Here is a 15,275-nt window from a genome sequence, read left to right on the forward strand (position 1 = left end):
TTTCTTAAGGATTTTTATATCATCTATTTTTTTTATTTCTTCAGGGAGTTTATTGAAATGTTTGATTGCCAAATATTTGAAGATTTGCTGAAATTGCTTGGTGTTGCATTTTGGAATAGAAAAATCGTTTGAGAATCTCCATGATAAATTCTTTGTTAAATTTAAATAGTTGTGAGCCTTTAGTATTTGAAAAACTGCGGTTTTTTATAAATGGATTCTATATTTGGGACTTGAAATTTTTTAAATAATAATTTTGTTGGAAATATGTTTTTTTTTTCAAGATTACTTTAATTATGTTCAGTGTGTTGTTGTATGAGCCTCCCCATGCAATAATGCCATACTGTAGAAGTGAGTGAACGATAGCATAGTAAACTCTTTTTAGGTTGTCGATGGTTAATGTGTTTCGGATTCTAATGAATTTTTTCAAAAGATCAACTGATAATATACTTCTTTTCCTAAACAAAGGTAGAGTAAATCACATTAATTGTTTCAGTAGTCACTTTGTGGTAATATCTTTCCATTCTTAATTTATATTTTATTTGGTAAAAACCACTATTTAAATTAATAATAGTGGTATTTACCGAATAAAACTTAAATTAAAAAAAAAGATTAAATCCGTTTCTTCTAGATTTACTCAAAATTGGGATCCGTATCTCTAGGTCAGTGTATTGAGTTACGAATAACCTCTCTCTTCTATGTATATTTCCATTACAATAACCTAATGTCTCTTTTGAGATGTTAAAAAATGATGAAAAAATCTTTTTTATGGTTGTATTAGTGACGAAACATTTAACACAATTAAAACGTTGTCATAATAATATTAATAATAAAACCCTTATCCGCACCCCAATGGTGCATAGGGCACTGCGTCATATAAACGCAGTGTTATCTTGATCGTTTACACATGAAGGAAAGGTGATCAGCCCTCCGCTTCAGGTACCAGTCCAGGGTAATATTGAATAAATATGACTTATATTTATTTTACCCCCCTTGGGAATCGAACCCGGGACCTCCAGAACGGTAGCCGAGCGTGCTGACCATTACACTACGGAGGCGGACAGATGGAAATAAGAAAACGTTTGAAAACGTTGTCAATAATATATTATTTATTGATTCGGCATTTACTTTGTGGAATGACATGATTATTTTTTGAAAATTAAACACTTGAATAATCCACTTAATCGAGTTTTATTTTATTTACGACTAGTTTCGAAAACGACAATTGTTTTCATCTTCTGGTACAAATTGAATTTTTGGTTTTAATTTGTACCAGAAGATGAAAACAATTGTCGTTTTCAAAACTAGTCGTAAATAAAATAAAACTCGATTAAGTGGATTATTCAAGTGTTTAATTTTCAAAAAATATTGTCAACAAAATGGTTTTCAAATCATTTTGCACAAGAACAAAAGGTTTTTACTGATAAAATCTTTACGTTTAGTGTTGTATATATGACTGAATAAAAACCATAAAGATGAAACCTGGTTTGTATATTAAAGGTACGTTATCCCAAGGTTATAACGCGGTTATAAAGTCTTTGCATCGCGTAATAATAATTATATCACTACCCGAATTCATAAAGCTGTTTCGGATATCAAATGAGTGCTGCTTTCAGTGCTAAAGTTATTCATTAAATGTAATTTATTAAAAGCAAAACTAGTTTCGCGTGAGAAACGTATGTACGTTATGATAAGAATACATTTCTAGGGGAGGTTTTATGAATATGATAATAATAAAAAGGACTCTAAGATCGTTTGATCACGCCTAGCACTAAACAGTGTGGAAAGTTTGAGGCATTTTTACTATTGAATTTGATGATGAAGAAAAGCTTTTTTATTCTAAATAGCTTTGCGACAACCTTCTTCTTCGAACCCTCATCTGTATCAAATGGTGCATAGGGCACTGCATCATATAAACGCACTATTATCTTGAATGTTTACACATGAAGGAAAGGTGATCAGCCTTCCGCTTCAGGTACCAGTTCAGGGTAGTATTGAATAAATGTAAGAGTGAAAAATCACTTATATTTATTTGACCTCTCCTGGGAATCGAACCCGGGACCTCCAGAACGGTAGCCGAGCATGCTTACCATTGCAGTACGGAGGCGGACTAAAATAAATGAAATAACAAAGTCAGTTAATCTCTGTTTCCAAATTAAGGTTTCTCCACTTAAGAGCAGTAATTATAATTATTGACATCTCAACGTACATGAAGAATAATATGGAAGTCAGGGTATTTATAGGGCTTTCGATGTGTTATAGGCTGGTAAATAATTGGTCAAATTATAACCTTTACAAAATTTTTTAATAATATTTTCAGGCGTTTTCCATTATGTAAAATTATTCCGGTAGGATCTTGCGTACATTAAAAAAACGGTCTCTGCTTAAAAAGCTTACTTTAAAGTGTCAGTTGAAGGATAAATATCGTTTGTTCTGACGAAGAGACGGGTACGTCTCGAAATCGGTAGACATTAAAATCTCGGTGAGTGGTTATGTACTAATATTATTAACATTTTTGTATAAAAATAAATAAGTTAAAATGACTAACCACAAAGTAAATTCTTTAAATATGAATAATATTGAGAATATGATAAATATCACTTCCCAAATTTGATTAGTGTGGTTGTCAATAATGGGTAAAATGGCGAAAGTTACACGTATATAAGTGATTACTTAAATTAGCTAATGTCAGGTCGCAAGCCCTGTAAGCCCCGTAAATCTACACATTTATATTCTTCTTCATCTATGTTGCGATGTCAAAAAGTCAGTAAAGTAAAATATGTATTTTTTTATGGACCGTAATCACGAGAGCTTTCAAGTCACGAAGAATTTTCTGTATTCACTTCACTTAGTCAATTTTTCAGGGGCCGATGCCCGATTCACTGTGACGTAGTTTTCAGACCAATCTTTCAGGCTAGTCGAGGAAGTCGTCCAAGATCTGTCAGGTGTGGTGGACGAGGATCTGGAGCATGAGGACCAGCAGGAGGGCCGTCTGCAGCCTGCTCAGGGCTGCGCCCCCTGTCTGCATGGCGGCCGGACGCTCGCCGCTCAGGACGTGTACCACGACTGACGCAGAGTCTGGAAAATGAAGGTCAGTCAAGCATTGACGTCTCATGAAGAGAACTTAATTGTAACGAAAGGTAACTGTAATTGTAAAACAAGGTGAATGTAACTGTAACACAAGGTTAATGTAACCGTAACACAAGGTTAACCCTTAATTAGTCGCATGTGGTCAAAGCAATTTTGCATAAAAAATGAAGTATTTTCTGCTTCGCATTTGATATTTAGTTCATGTTATTTCTTTTGAATATGATAAAATCAATAAAGCACTTTAATAATAGGCAAGTTTTATATATTTAATAAATTTCTTACATATATAAGGTTTCTTATATATTTAATAAATAATAAGCAGTTATGTATTTTCTTCGTGCGACTAATTAAGGGTTAATGTAACTCTAACATAAGGTAAGTGTAACACGAGGTTAATGAAACTGTAACACAAGATTAATGTAACTGTACTACAATATTACAAGGCTACAGATATCATAACACAGTTACACAGGTTATCATGACAGTAACGCAAGTTTATTATTACCGTAACGCGAGGTTACCATGGCCGTAACGCAACTTTACTGCAACTGTAACTCAAAGTTACTGTAGCCGTAAGGCAAGGTTAGTGTATCCGTAACACAAGGTTACTGTAGCTGTAACGAAAAGTTACAATATCTGTAACGCAAGGTTACTGTAGCTGCCAAGTGCGTTGAGATAGTTTGGGCATGTGAATCGGACAAGTGAAGTAAAAATAGTAAAACAAATAAAGGATGCGAATGTGGTTAATAAAATAGAAGCAGAAGAAGATCCAGGAAAACTTATACTTGAAAGTAGTCAGAAGTGATTGTTAAACGATAAGTCGTAAAACGAGGAGTGATTTTGTTATATTTCTATTTACCTGAAGTGCTAGGAGCACACGTATAGTTTCCAGAGTCCGCTGGACCAGCTCTGGAGACGAGCAGACGGGACGTCCTGGTACGTCTCTCTGTTTCCACGCTGACTCCTCCTCGGGCGGCGTAGTTCACCACCGCCCCGTCGTGGTACCAGTAGATGAAACTGCAAACAAGAAAGGTCAAAGTCTACTAAAGAGAACTTTAAGAAATGAGTGTAGTGATAGTATTTTTTTTACATTATTTTTTGACATCTCAATATACCACAGATAAAGAAGAATATGAGAGTCTACATTTACAGGGCTAACAATCATCATAGGCTGGTTTAAGTGATTACTTTACACACGTCTTACATTCACCAATTCCACCCATTATTGACAACCATACTACTCAAATTCTTGGTAGTTCTATATGTATGAACCAATTTTGATTTGATTGGAGATAATTCAGATTGAGAAGTATTTGGACACACTCAAAATATTGTAAATAAATAAAATTTTAAACTTTAATAATGTATGCAAGCGTGTGAATATAATCCAGGATTTGGAGCCCACATGCAAATGAATGAGTCTCTGCTCAATAAAAAGTTTTCCTCATCCCACTACAGATGTCTCTAGTGAACTCGCATATACTGTGTTAGAGTTTAATCAATATATCTAGAAATTTCAAGAATTTGCGTAGTGTGGTTGTCAATCATGGGTAGAATTGGTAAATGTTACACGTGTGTAAAGCGATCACTTAAACCAGCCTATGACGGTCGTAAGCCCTGTAAATGCCCAGACTTCCATAGTCTTCTTTATCTTTATTGAGATGTCAAAAAACGTAGAACTAAATATGTTTAGATGAATTAATTTTGTTTACAATATTTTTAGTGTCTCCAAATACAGGAGTTATTTTCTTATAATTTTTTGACATCTCATCAAAGATGAAGAATAATATGGAAGTCTGGGCATTTACAGGGCTGACGACCGACATAAGCTAGTTTAAGTCAGCCCCGCAAATGCTTAGACTTCCATATTTTTCTTCATCTTTGATGCGATGTCAAAAAAATGACAGGAATTAATTTTGATTCAAATTATTACATCGGTAAACACAATACCACGACTGGAGCGAATAATCGTACACAAAATTATTCACCGAGAAGTTGGTTCTTTTAAGTAAAATTTGGTACAAAACATTTCTCTCGCTACCAACTCCCGACATAAATATGTGATTGCCAAAAAAGGAAACAAATAAAAGTTAATTTTATTTTCACTTTCGCTTTGTCTCCATACGACTTTCGGGTACAAAAAAGATTTGCTTGTATGAAAAGTGTCTGAATAAATAAAAAATATTCGCGATATTACATTTCTTGCTCGTGGGGTTGTTCGAGAGAATTACGTTCGTTTGTGCGAAGAATTTCGTACAAACAGAACGTAAATAAGAAAATTTGGAAGTGTATTAGTTACGCAATTTAGTATAAACACACATACGCGTGATACACTTGATGATACCGACAAAAAGAAAGATATTTTGATCCAATTTATTTATAAATCCGAAATCCTGAATAAGAGATAGATTTTTCAAAATGGCTTCTTATTCTAACCCTTTTCCGCACATATCATATTGACGCTTGATTGTTAACATATCGCTCACTTCTTTCAACAACGTCATATCTCAAAAATCGTCAATTTTCAGTTGTGCATGTTTTCAGAACGCCCAGAAAACGTACTGTATCCCAGTAAAAGCGGTATATTTTTAACTTAATATTAACCCGCTACAGGGCAGAAAGTGTTTTTTTTTGCATTTTGAAGAAAAAGTATTGTTTTAATATTTTTCTAAATATACTTAATATTTTTCAAATGGAGAAAAAACATTCAGGTTTAATCTAAAAAGTTATATGGCACAGTAAAAAGTTCAATAAGTGGCTTGATATTTATTTTTAATATATTTGATTATATTTTTAAACTTTAAAAACGATCTCCTGAAAAATCAAGTTTTATGATAGGTGACTTTGTTGAAAGGAGTGAGAGATATGAAGTAAAGGTGATCACTCCTGCACTTCAGGGACCAGTCCAGGGTAATATTGAATAAAAATTAGACAGAAAAAATCAATTATATTTATTTAAACCTCTCCCATGGGAATCGTACTCGGAACCTCCAGCATGGTAGCTAAACACGATAACCGTACACCACGGAGGCGGATAATTTAAAGTGTACCACCTACTCAAAAAAAAGGACAAACTTTCAATAAAAGGTGCTGAAATTTATAATTTACTTTTCTAACATCTGTTTTATTTTAGTTCAGTGCTAAAAATCGGTGTTTATCGTAATGAAAAAAAAAAGAAAAAATCTATTTGCAGTAGTGAAAAAAGAAATCAAAATAATTAATCAAAATAAAAGGCAAACAAATCAGACTCCTCACAACATTTTGTGGTTGAAAAAACATAAGGGTTCTAGAATAATATACCACTTAAACTAAATTTTATTAGTTGATTATCATTTTAAATTAATTTAAAATACAGATAATTGTGGATCCACCTTAGAGTTGTTGACTTAGGTTTTGAAGTAATCAACTAACCTAAATACATAAAATTTTAGATACCATCTATTTATCAAACCAAAATTGCTGCAATGAGTAATATTTGAATGTGAATTATTGCAAATAAGTAGACGAATGATACAGGATTTTGATTTGGGGTGAAAATGTCGTTAGTGAAATTTCAATCAGCAAATATAAAGTGATTCGTCCAATCAGTTTTGATTTGCTATGTAGATTGCCTACCGACAGGCGCAATCATAGTGTAATCGCATTACAGAAATCTATATCACGGAATCGTTTGAAATTTTTACTCAGCCGAAAGAATATGCTCGACACATACACACGCACACACATACACTGCCTGAAATAGTCTACTAATTCCTAGCTTCCTTCACGTCCATACATTTAGTCAAATACAGTGGAACCTCTCATAACAACCACCTCTCACAACGAGTAATTTACATAACGAGCAAAAATAAATGTGAAAAAGTTGACGAGTGACAAAGAAAAGGAATGTTGAAATTCACATGTGAGCCGGGTCTTCCGCACCAGCCAAACATGTTTCGCTTTACGAGTAAGATTCTGGAACGAATTATGCTCGTTATGCGAGGTTCCACTTCATACACACACATATATATACATATATATATATATATATATATATATATATATATATATATATATATATATATATATATATATATATATATATATATATATATATATATATATATGTATATATATATATATATATATATATATATATATATATATATATATACGTATATATATATATAAACATATATAAATATATATATATATATATATATATATATATATATATATATATATATGTATAAATAATAACCATATCCGCTCCCTAGGTGGAGCATATGGAGTCCACAAACTGTCTCCAGGCTTTTCTGTCAGCTGCCAGCTCCCTTGCATCCTCCCAAGTCAGATCCGCGTCGCGAAGTTCTGACGAGAACTGCTGACGAATTGTCAGCAATGGTCGTCCTGGGCGGCGCGAACCTGATGCCTTGTAAAAGAGGCAAGCTTGATTAAGGCTCTCAGGAGGCATGCGGAGTACGTGGCCAAGCCAACTGAATCGCCTTTTTTTGACGACAGTTGTGACCAAGATTTGCTGCGTCCTACGCCTTATCTTTTCATTCCTCACAAAGTCAAACCACCGCACGCCTAAGATTCTCCGCAAACACCTGTTCTCAAAGCTTAGTACACGGCTGCTTTGGGCCCTTGTAAGGTGCCATGTTTCACAGCCGTATAAGAGAACAGGAGCAATGCAGGCATTATATAGGCGGCATTTGGTTTTCACCGAGTATAAATCCGATCTCCAGACAGCCTTCATACTGTTGAATGCGGACCCAGCGAGTCCTAATCGCACTCCCAGTTCCTTTTGAAGGCTGCCATTTTCAGTCGCGTACACTCCCAAGTACTTGAAACTCTCGACCCTTTCGATGCGCTGGTTACTCAACGTCAAGGGTTGTTGGGCATCTAGGCATGAGCTGTTGCACAACACATGGGTTTTTGCAACATTTATTGTAAGCCCCATGTGCGTAGAGTACCTATTTACCCTGTCGACGATCAATTGAAGACCCTCGACGGAGTCATCAATTAAAACAGCATCATCTGCGTACTCTAGGTCGCAGAGTTTCCGGGAGGGGGAGATGGATATACCTCGGTCAGATGGTAATGACTTTCGAAGAATGAAATCCATGAGGATGATGAAGAGAAACGGTGCAAGGACGCAGCCTTGTCTGACTCCGGTAGAGACCCCAAACCAATCCGTGACAACATCATCAACTCTCATTCGGCATTCACTATTGAGGTGAAGGGACTTAATTAGCTCCACTAATTTCGCAGGCACCCCATAAGCTTCCAGTACTTTCCAGAGTGTGGGCCTGTGCGGACTATCAAACGCTTTCTCATAGTCTACAAAACACATCGCCAGAGACTGTTAAATTCCTGGCTCTGCTGTAGAATGTGACGAATATTATGGATTTGATCCGCACAGGACCTGCCAGGCAGAAACCCTGCCTGGTTTTCTCTGAGCACCTGCATAATGGGGGCTCGGATTCTCTGCAAGATTACGTGGGCAAGCACCTTCCCAGGTACGCTGAGTAGCGTAATGCCGCGGTATATATATATATATATATATATATATATATATATATATATATATATATATATATATATATATATATATATACATATATATATATATATATATATATATATATATATATATATATATACATATATATATATATATATATATATATATATTATATATATATATATATATATATATATATATATATATATATATATATATATATATATTTATATACATATATATATATATATATATATATATATATAAATATATAAATATATATATATATATATATATATATATATATATATATATATATATATATATATATATATATATATATATATATATATATATATATATATATATATATATATATATATATATATATATATATACATATATATATATATATATATATATATATATATATATATATATATATATATATATATATATATATATATATATATATATATATATATATATATATATATATATATATATATATATATTTATATACATATATATATATATATATATATATATATATATATATATATATATAAATATATAAATTTATAAATGGAAAGAGATATAACAAGTCTTTTTTCAATTTATACATTTTAATTCCATTGATTGAATCGGCAGTCACTTTGTTAGATCTATACATGGAGGGAAAAGTGATTTCACCACAAGGTGACTGCAGAATCAATCAATGAAAATAAATGTTTACATTTAAAGTGTAAAAAAACGTGGATATCAAATAAAGCCGAGTCTCCACGACTGGTTTGAGGGGCTTTCTTGATTACAGATTGCGTAGACACTTAATTTGCAATTTACATTTTTCACGCGTCGCTATTATTCGAAAACGTGACTTTTCCGAGGACGTCATCGTGTGCCGGTTTCCAAAACATTTGCTGATTTGCTTAAATTTCTTTCCACACCGAGTCGGGCCAACAAAACGGCGCTCTCACGTAATGTAGGTAAGGCGTGCGGAAATGTTATATTTCCTTACCTCCTCCTTACCTCTCCTTAAGTGTTACTTAAGTACTTTTGATATCCTGCTACGGTGTGGAATATATGACATTCCGCCATAAATACTGTTTTACATTATTTTGAATAAACACGCGTTCTTAAATTCAACACCCTGTTTTTATTAAAATGTATATTTTAGTAACAGTAACAGTAACAGTAAAAACAGTATGTAAACGATAAATGGTTATTTATTGTTAGAGACTTTTCTATAACGTACTATATCTAACTTGGTCAGCAAAATCTCGCCAAAAACAGATTGTTTCAATGTGTAAATAAAACCAATGGCACTTAAAAACATAAATTAAACGTGGACACCAACAAACTATAATTCAATCTGTGGTACACACGTTTTACTTATTATTTTACGTTTGACAATATGTGATGAATACTGTTTCTGTCTGGCAAATAATTAAATTAAAATTAAATTAAATTAAATCAAATTAAATTTAAAATCATTAGTTTTGACATCTTTGGGTTCTAACCCCACATTTGAATTTAAAATCATAAATTTACGGTATTTAAAAATGATGAAGAATGCATCAAAACTCGTGGCAGAATGGATTTTAATAAATTGTGGTATTTAACAAGTGAAATTTAAAATAATAATGGATAGGTATTACCACAAAGTGACTGGCGAATCAATTGATTACATTTGAAAGATTTTTTTAACAACATTTTGAAATTGACATATCCAGCTCTCAAAAATTAAAACTATATATAAAACTATTTCAAAAATTAAAACGGTATACCATATAAACATATGATATATCACTTGACCCCTAATATATTTTATCGTTGTATATCATAAAATATTACAAATATTTTACTGAGATTGGCAGGATTATTTCAATGAAAAAAGTCCTGAATAGTCAAATCAGGCATTGAGCTTATGCGCGTTGTGTTATGAAAATTGATGCATTGTTTGAACATAAATAAAAGCTATTATGACGCACTACTGAGAAATTAAGTAATTTAGTATTAAAGTATTTGAGTTGTTTCATAACAAAAAACCCCGGAAAAAATTAATCAGTTATGCATTTTGGGATACCTAAAATGACTAATTTTATGGAAAAACAAGTGTAGAATTATAACTTTTAAATATCATTTCACCAAAAATTCCTATTTTAAAATACTATTTTGTTTAATTTTCACCGATTAAATTCTGTAAGTAAATTTTATTGAATTTTAAGACTTACAATTTCAGTTCAAACAAAATATATGGCATAAAAAAATCGAGTAATTATTTTCATTAATTGATTTGGTAGTCACCTAGCCGTAATCTCTATCCATTTTTAATAAAAAATACTTGTAAATACCATTCGTTAAAATCTAATATGACACGTGTTTCAACACGTCATTTTCCGCATAGGTTATTTGAAAAAATGCATAATGCATCAAAATACGAGTCACAAAAGAATTTATGAAAATGGAGTTAATTTTTGTTTAGATTTTCAATTTAAAAAAATTCAAATGTCAAGAGCCAATGTCAAAATTTCCGCATACGATGCTTGAACATGGTGCAAAATGCATCCAAACACGTGTCACAAAAGATTTTTAAATAGTTGTACTTTCCAAGTAAAATTTACATTTAATTTTTGTTTAGTTTTATAAATAATATTATTTATGTCTCATAGGATAATAATTGTAAGTCAATACTTTGTTTACTAATCTAGGCACAATTTATGTAAATAAATATGGTAGGGCTGACTGATTAAGCCGACCTTATAAATATAACCTTACATAACCTGAGGTTAGGGAGGCTAACCTCTTAACCTCAGTAACGCAGCACTAACGAGAATAACTTTGAGAATGCCCTCAAGCAAGATTCAGAAATCTTCAAGGAATATATTGAAAAGTAAGATAATATTGAAGGATGTATATAAAATAAGAGATAATATACAATAATATTATGTATATGAGTTTGTTTGTTGAAGAAGCTATATTTGTATTATTATTTTCCTTGTTTTTCTTCATTTTTGTTGATTTTGTTCGTTTTCTGAATTATTCTTTTCGACGTAAAAATTTCTTTTTGATGTTTTAAGAATATATCCATATAAATTTCAATCTATTTATTGACTTGGCGTTTAATTAATAGAACTCCATTTTAATTTATGTATTTATTTTAAATCAAACACAGATTTTTTGAGTCTACTAAGTTGTATTTTATTAACAAAAAACTCATAAAAAATTAAATTGTGACAATTGTTTCGCCTTGTTAGGGCATTATCAAACGAATGTCATAGACATTCGTTTGATAATGCCCTAACAAGGCGAAACAATTGTCACAATTAAATTTTTTATGAGTTTTTTGTTAATAAAATACAACTTAGTAGACTCAAAAAATCTATGTTTGATTTAAAATAAATACATAAATTAAATTTCAATCAATAAAATAAATTAAAAAAAACATTATTCTTTTTTAATGTTTTGATTCAATTTATTCAAATTTGTTTATAATTTACAAAAGTAATTCCCGGGTTCGATTTCCTGGAAAGTCAATAAAAAAATTCGTGTTTTTTAAATCTCCAATATTTATTTAACACTATCCAGGAATAGCACCTAAACGGCTGTCTTTATGAAATGAATGATCTAGTATTTGATTATTGAAGACTCAACAAAGACGAAGAAGAATATTTAAGTCTGAGTATTTACAGGACTTCAGGCCTGTCATGGTCTGGTTTAAGTGACCATTTTATATAAGCATAACATTCACCATGCTACCCATGATTGACAAACACACTTCTCAAATTTTGGAAGTTGTATTTATTTTCAATTGACATTTTCTTTCACATGCGAGTTTCTCACATACATCGGATGTAAAGAGCATACAAGATGCCTTAATAATAATAATTATCCTGAATTTGCCAATCACTTAATGGAAAATAATCACTCATTTGATAAAAATAAAGGTCTAAATTTATTACACACATGCAATAGAGGACTCAAATTAGATTACTTAGAAATATTAGACTTTAAAAAGGCAATTAATGATAATTTAAAAATAATAAATACAGAAATGATTTTGCTAAAAGTGTTTTATAAAATATGTTTCTAGTCACTCATCATCCCTGATCCCTTTTGACTGTGACTGCCAATCAACACAAAAAAAATAAAGCCACTTAAGATCTACCTAAGCTACGTTCCCTAACTTTCAAAATATTTTGAATATTGTTTAGTAGATAGTGTTTTAGTATTTATCAGTCTTGATAAAGAAGCGGTTAGCTTCGAAACCGGTAGACATTATATTAAGTCTTAGTATATTTATAGCGATTTTAAAACAAAGTTACATTATAATTATAAAACTTGGTTTTAATGGAGAAAGATGTCTTTCAATTGATATATTAGTCCATATTTTTAAAATGATTTCTTAATTTCTTATAATTTAAAAAAAGTATAAGAAAAAAGAGATTTCTTGATAACTTAGATTGGATTTTTCGAGTGAACATTTTCTTCTAAATAATTATTTATAAACAAATTGCTTAATTTCAAAGAAAATTGCGCGGCACAGGAAAAAAAATCAGCAAATAGCCACTGAAATGGTGTAGAATGTGGATTTATTAGGCTAAAACACGAGTTCATCTGGCGAAATTTGTATAATTTGAGCAAAAAATCAACACCCCAGTAAATTATGAAAGCAAAAACTAAATGCCACGTGAATTTGTAAATTGTCAAAACATGTTGATATTTTTCGTTTCTTATTACTTGTTATTACATATGTATTACTCGTTTTGACTAAGCTGTAAAAAATATTCGACGCTACTGCATTACATTACATTACGTTTATTGCTATTAATGTATAATGATGGGCGAAAATGGTTCATAAGTGTATTTTTAGCACAAAAAATCAAATGCTCACAATTATGTAATAAAAAAAAACTAAATATCAAATAATGATTCAAAAGAAACAAATCTAGGGTGCAGCCAAGCATTGAGGTACAACATTTTGAGTGTGTCCAAATACTTTTATTATTATCTCCAATTTTATAGGAGTTTTTTTTTTCGTATTACGTTTTTTGACATCTCAATATATTCTTCTTGATCTTTGTTAAAATATCAACGAAAAAATCATCATAACGAATCAATCAAAGAGGTAATCATTGTTCTTAACCCTTCACTGCATAGTGTATCAAATTTGATACATACCCAAAAGTTAGTGTTAAAACGTTCTTTAAAAACATAAGCAACTATTCTTTGTTGCTATTGATTAGATTCATTCATAACTCACGGATATAGTTCATAATTTCGCCAAAAGACGCGCTATGAACGCCAAAATAATAACTTCACTTGTCTTTCAAAGACGAACTGTCAATGCAGTCGTGCAGTCATGCAAAAAAAGTCATGCAGTGAAGGGTTAAGCAATTAAATGTAATTTATAATCATCCTGTTTAAGTGATCCCTTTGTATGAGTAACATAATATTCACCATTCTTTCCACGATTGACAACCACACTACTTAAATTTCTGCGAAAAAATATTATATAATTCACGACCCTAGGGTCGTTGTATTTTTTTGTAACTAGTTTCAAAAAGGTCATATTATGAAGTATCTAAACTTAAAATTTTTGGGAAAAGTTTAATTACCCCTGTAAATCATTTATGTTTTCATTAATTTATTTGGCAGTCACTTTGTGTCAAATACCACTATTTACCCCGTGGTTTTTACCAAGTTAAACCTAAATTAAAAAAGACGGATATTTTTTTGTCTGAACTAATATTAATTGAGAAACGAGAGTAATAATTCAAATAAGAGAGAAATAAACTTTCACGTTTGTACTAGAAGTCCTAAATTATTTTACAATTTCGTAACATTAGCAAACATTTTTTACTGGATCCATTTCCAGAAAAATACACACTTTAGCTCGATTAAAAATCTACCTAACTACGAATTTTCAGAAATAAACTTAGAATATACTTAATTTTTTATGAAGTTTTAATCTGCAAAAAGTAATTACATTTTAACTTCTCAAGCCTTGTACTAAAAAAGGAAAACTTATTATTTTTTTCATATCATTAGAAAAATAACTTTAAATCATAAATTTTTAAAAATATATTGGGTAAAAACAACTAACAAAACTAATTAACTTACTGTTGCGCTGCTCTACCGCAGGAGTAGGCAGAGATAATAGAAAGCCAAAGCAATCTGTTTTACCAAACATCCTTCGCCTCTTCCACATTCATTCATTCATTCACCGATTATTTTGACCCCTGATTTTAAGCTTTAACATGTTTGTGATTTATATGTGATAAAATGGTAAAAGTCGTTTTTAGTAGCAGGTAAAAGAATTTAACTGCCTACGAAATGTAAGGTAATATTTATTAATAATAATAGTAATTGAATTCTGTCCGTGGAATTGATAATATGTATTAAGATGAACCATTCCTTTGCTTAACCCCTATTCTTCATTCATTTTTTTCATTCAATAACTTTTTGACCGGAGTTGCAGCGCAATTTTAAAAAAACGTAACAGCAGCACACGGAATATTTTAGACTGGCTACTGCGGAAAACGTGTTTCACAGCTGCTTACTCAGCCCCGTAAATGCCCTGACTTCCATATTCTTTTTCATCTTTGATGAGATGTCAAAAAATAATATGATTTTATAAAGTCATACTTATTTACACGACAGTTTTTTAAGGATTATTTTT

At 31.2% G+C, this 15,275-nt stretch overlaps 1 protein-coding gene across 2 annotated transcripts in view; it reads right to left on the reverse strand.

Annotated features, from left to right (window-relative positions):
• Window positions 1-2,896: 2,896 nt before the first annotated feature.
• LOC148301867 (protein amalgam-like) overlaps window positions 2,897-15,275 on the reverse strand; it is a 100,092-nt gene continuing 87,713 nt past the window's right edge. For both annotated transcript variants that reach the window (XM_088272583.1, XM_088272582.1), the window contains 2 exons: window positions 3,947-4,104; window positions 2,897-3,075 (listed from right to left, as the gene is read on the reverse strand). In XM_088272583.1, coding sequence (XP_088128709.1) covers window positions 2,939-3,075; window positions 3,947-4,104 — 295 coding nt within the window. In that variant the 3' untranslated portion in view covers window positions 2,897-2,938. The remainder of the gene's footprint in view (window positions 3,076-3,946; window positions 4,105-15,275) is intronic.

Source organism: Brachycentrus maculatus, unplaced genomic scaffold, assembly GCF_059751285.1.
Source record: "Brachycentrus maculatus isolate JH-2025_06_01 unplaced genomic scaffold, ASM5975128v1 h1tg000511l, whole genome shotgun sequence".
In the NCBI taxonomy this organism is placed as follows: domain Eukaryota; kingdom Metazoa; phylum Arthropoda; class Insecta; order Trichoptera; family Brachycentridae; genus Brachycentrus; species Brachycentrus maculatus.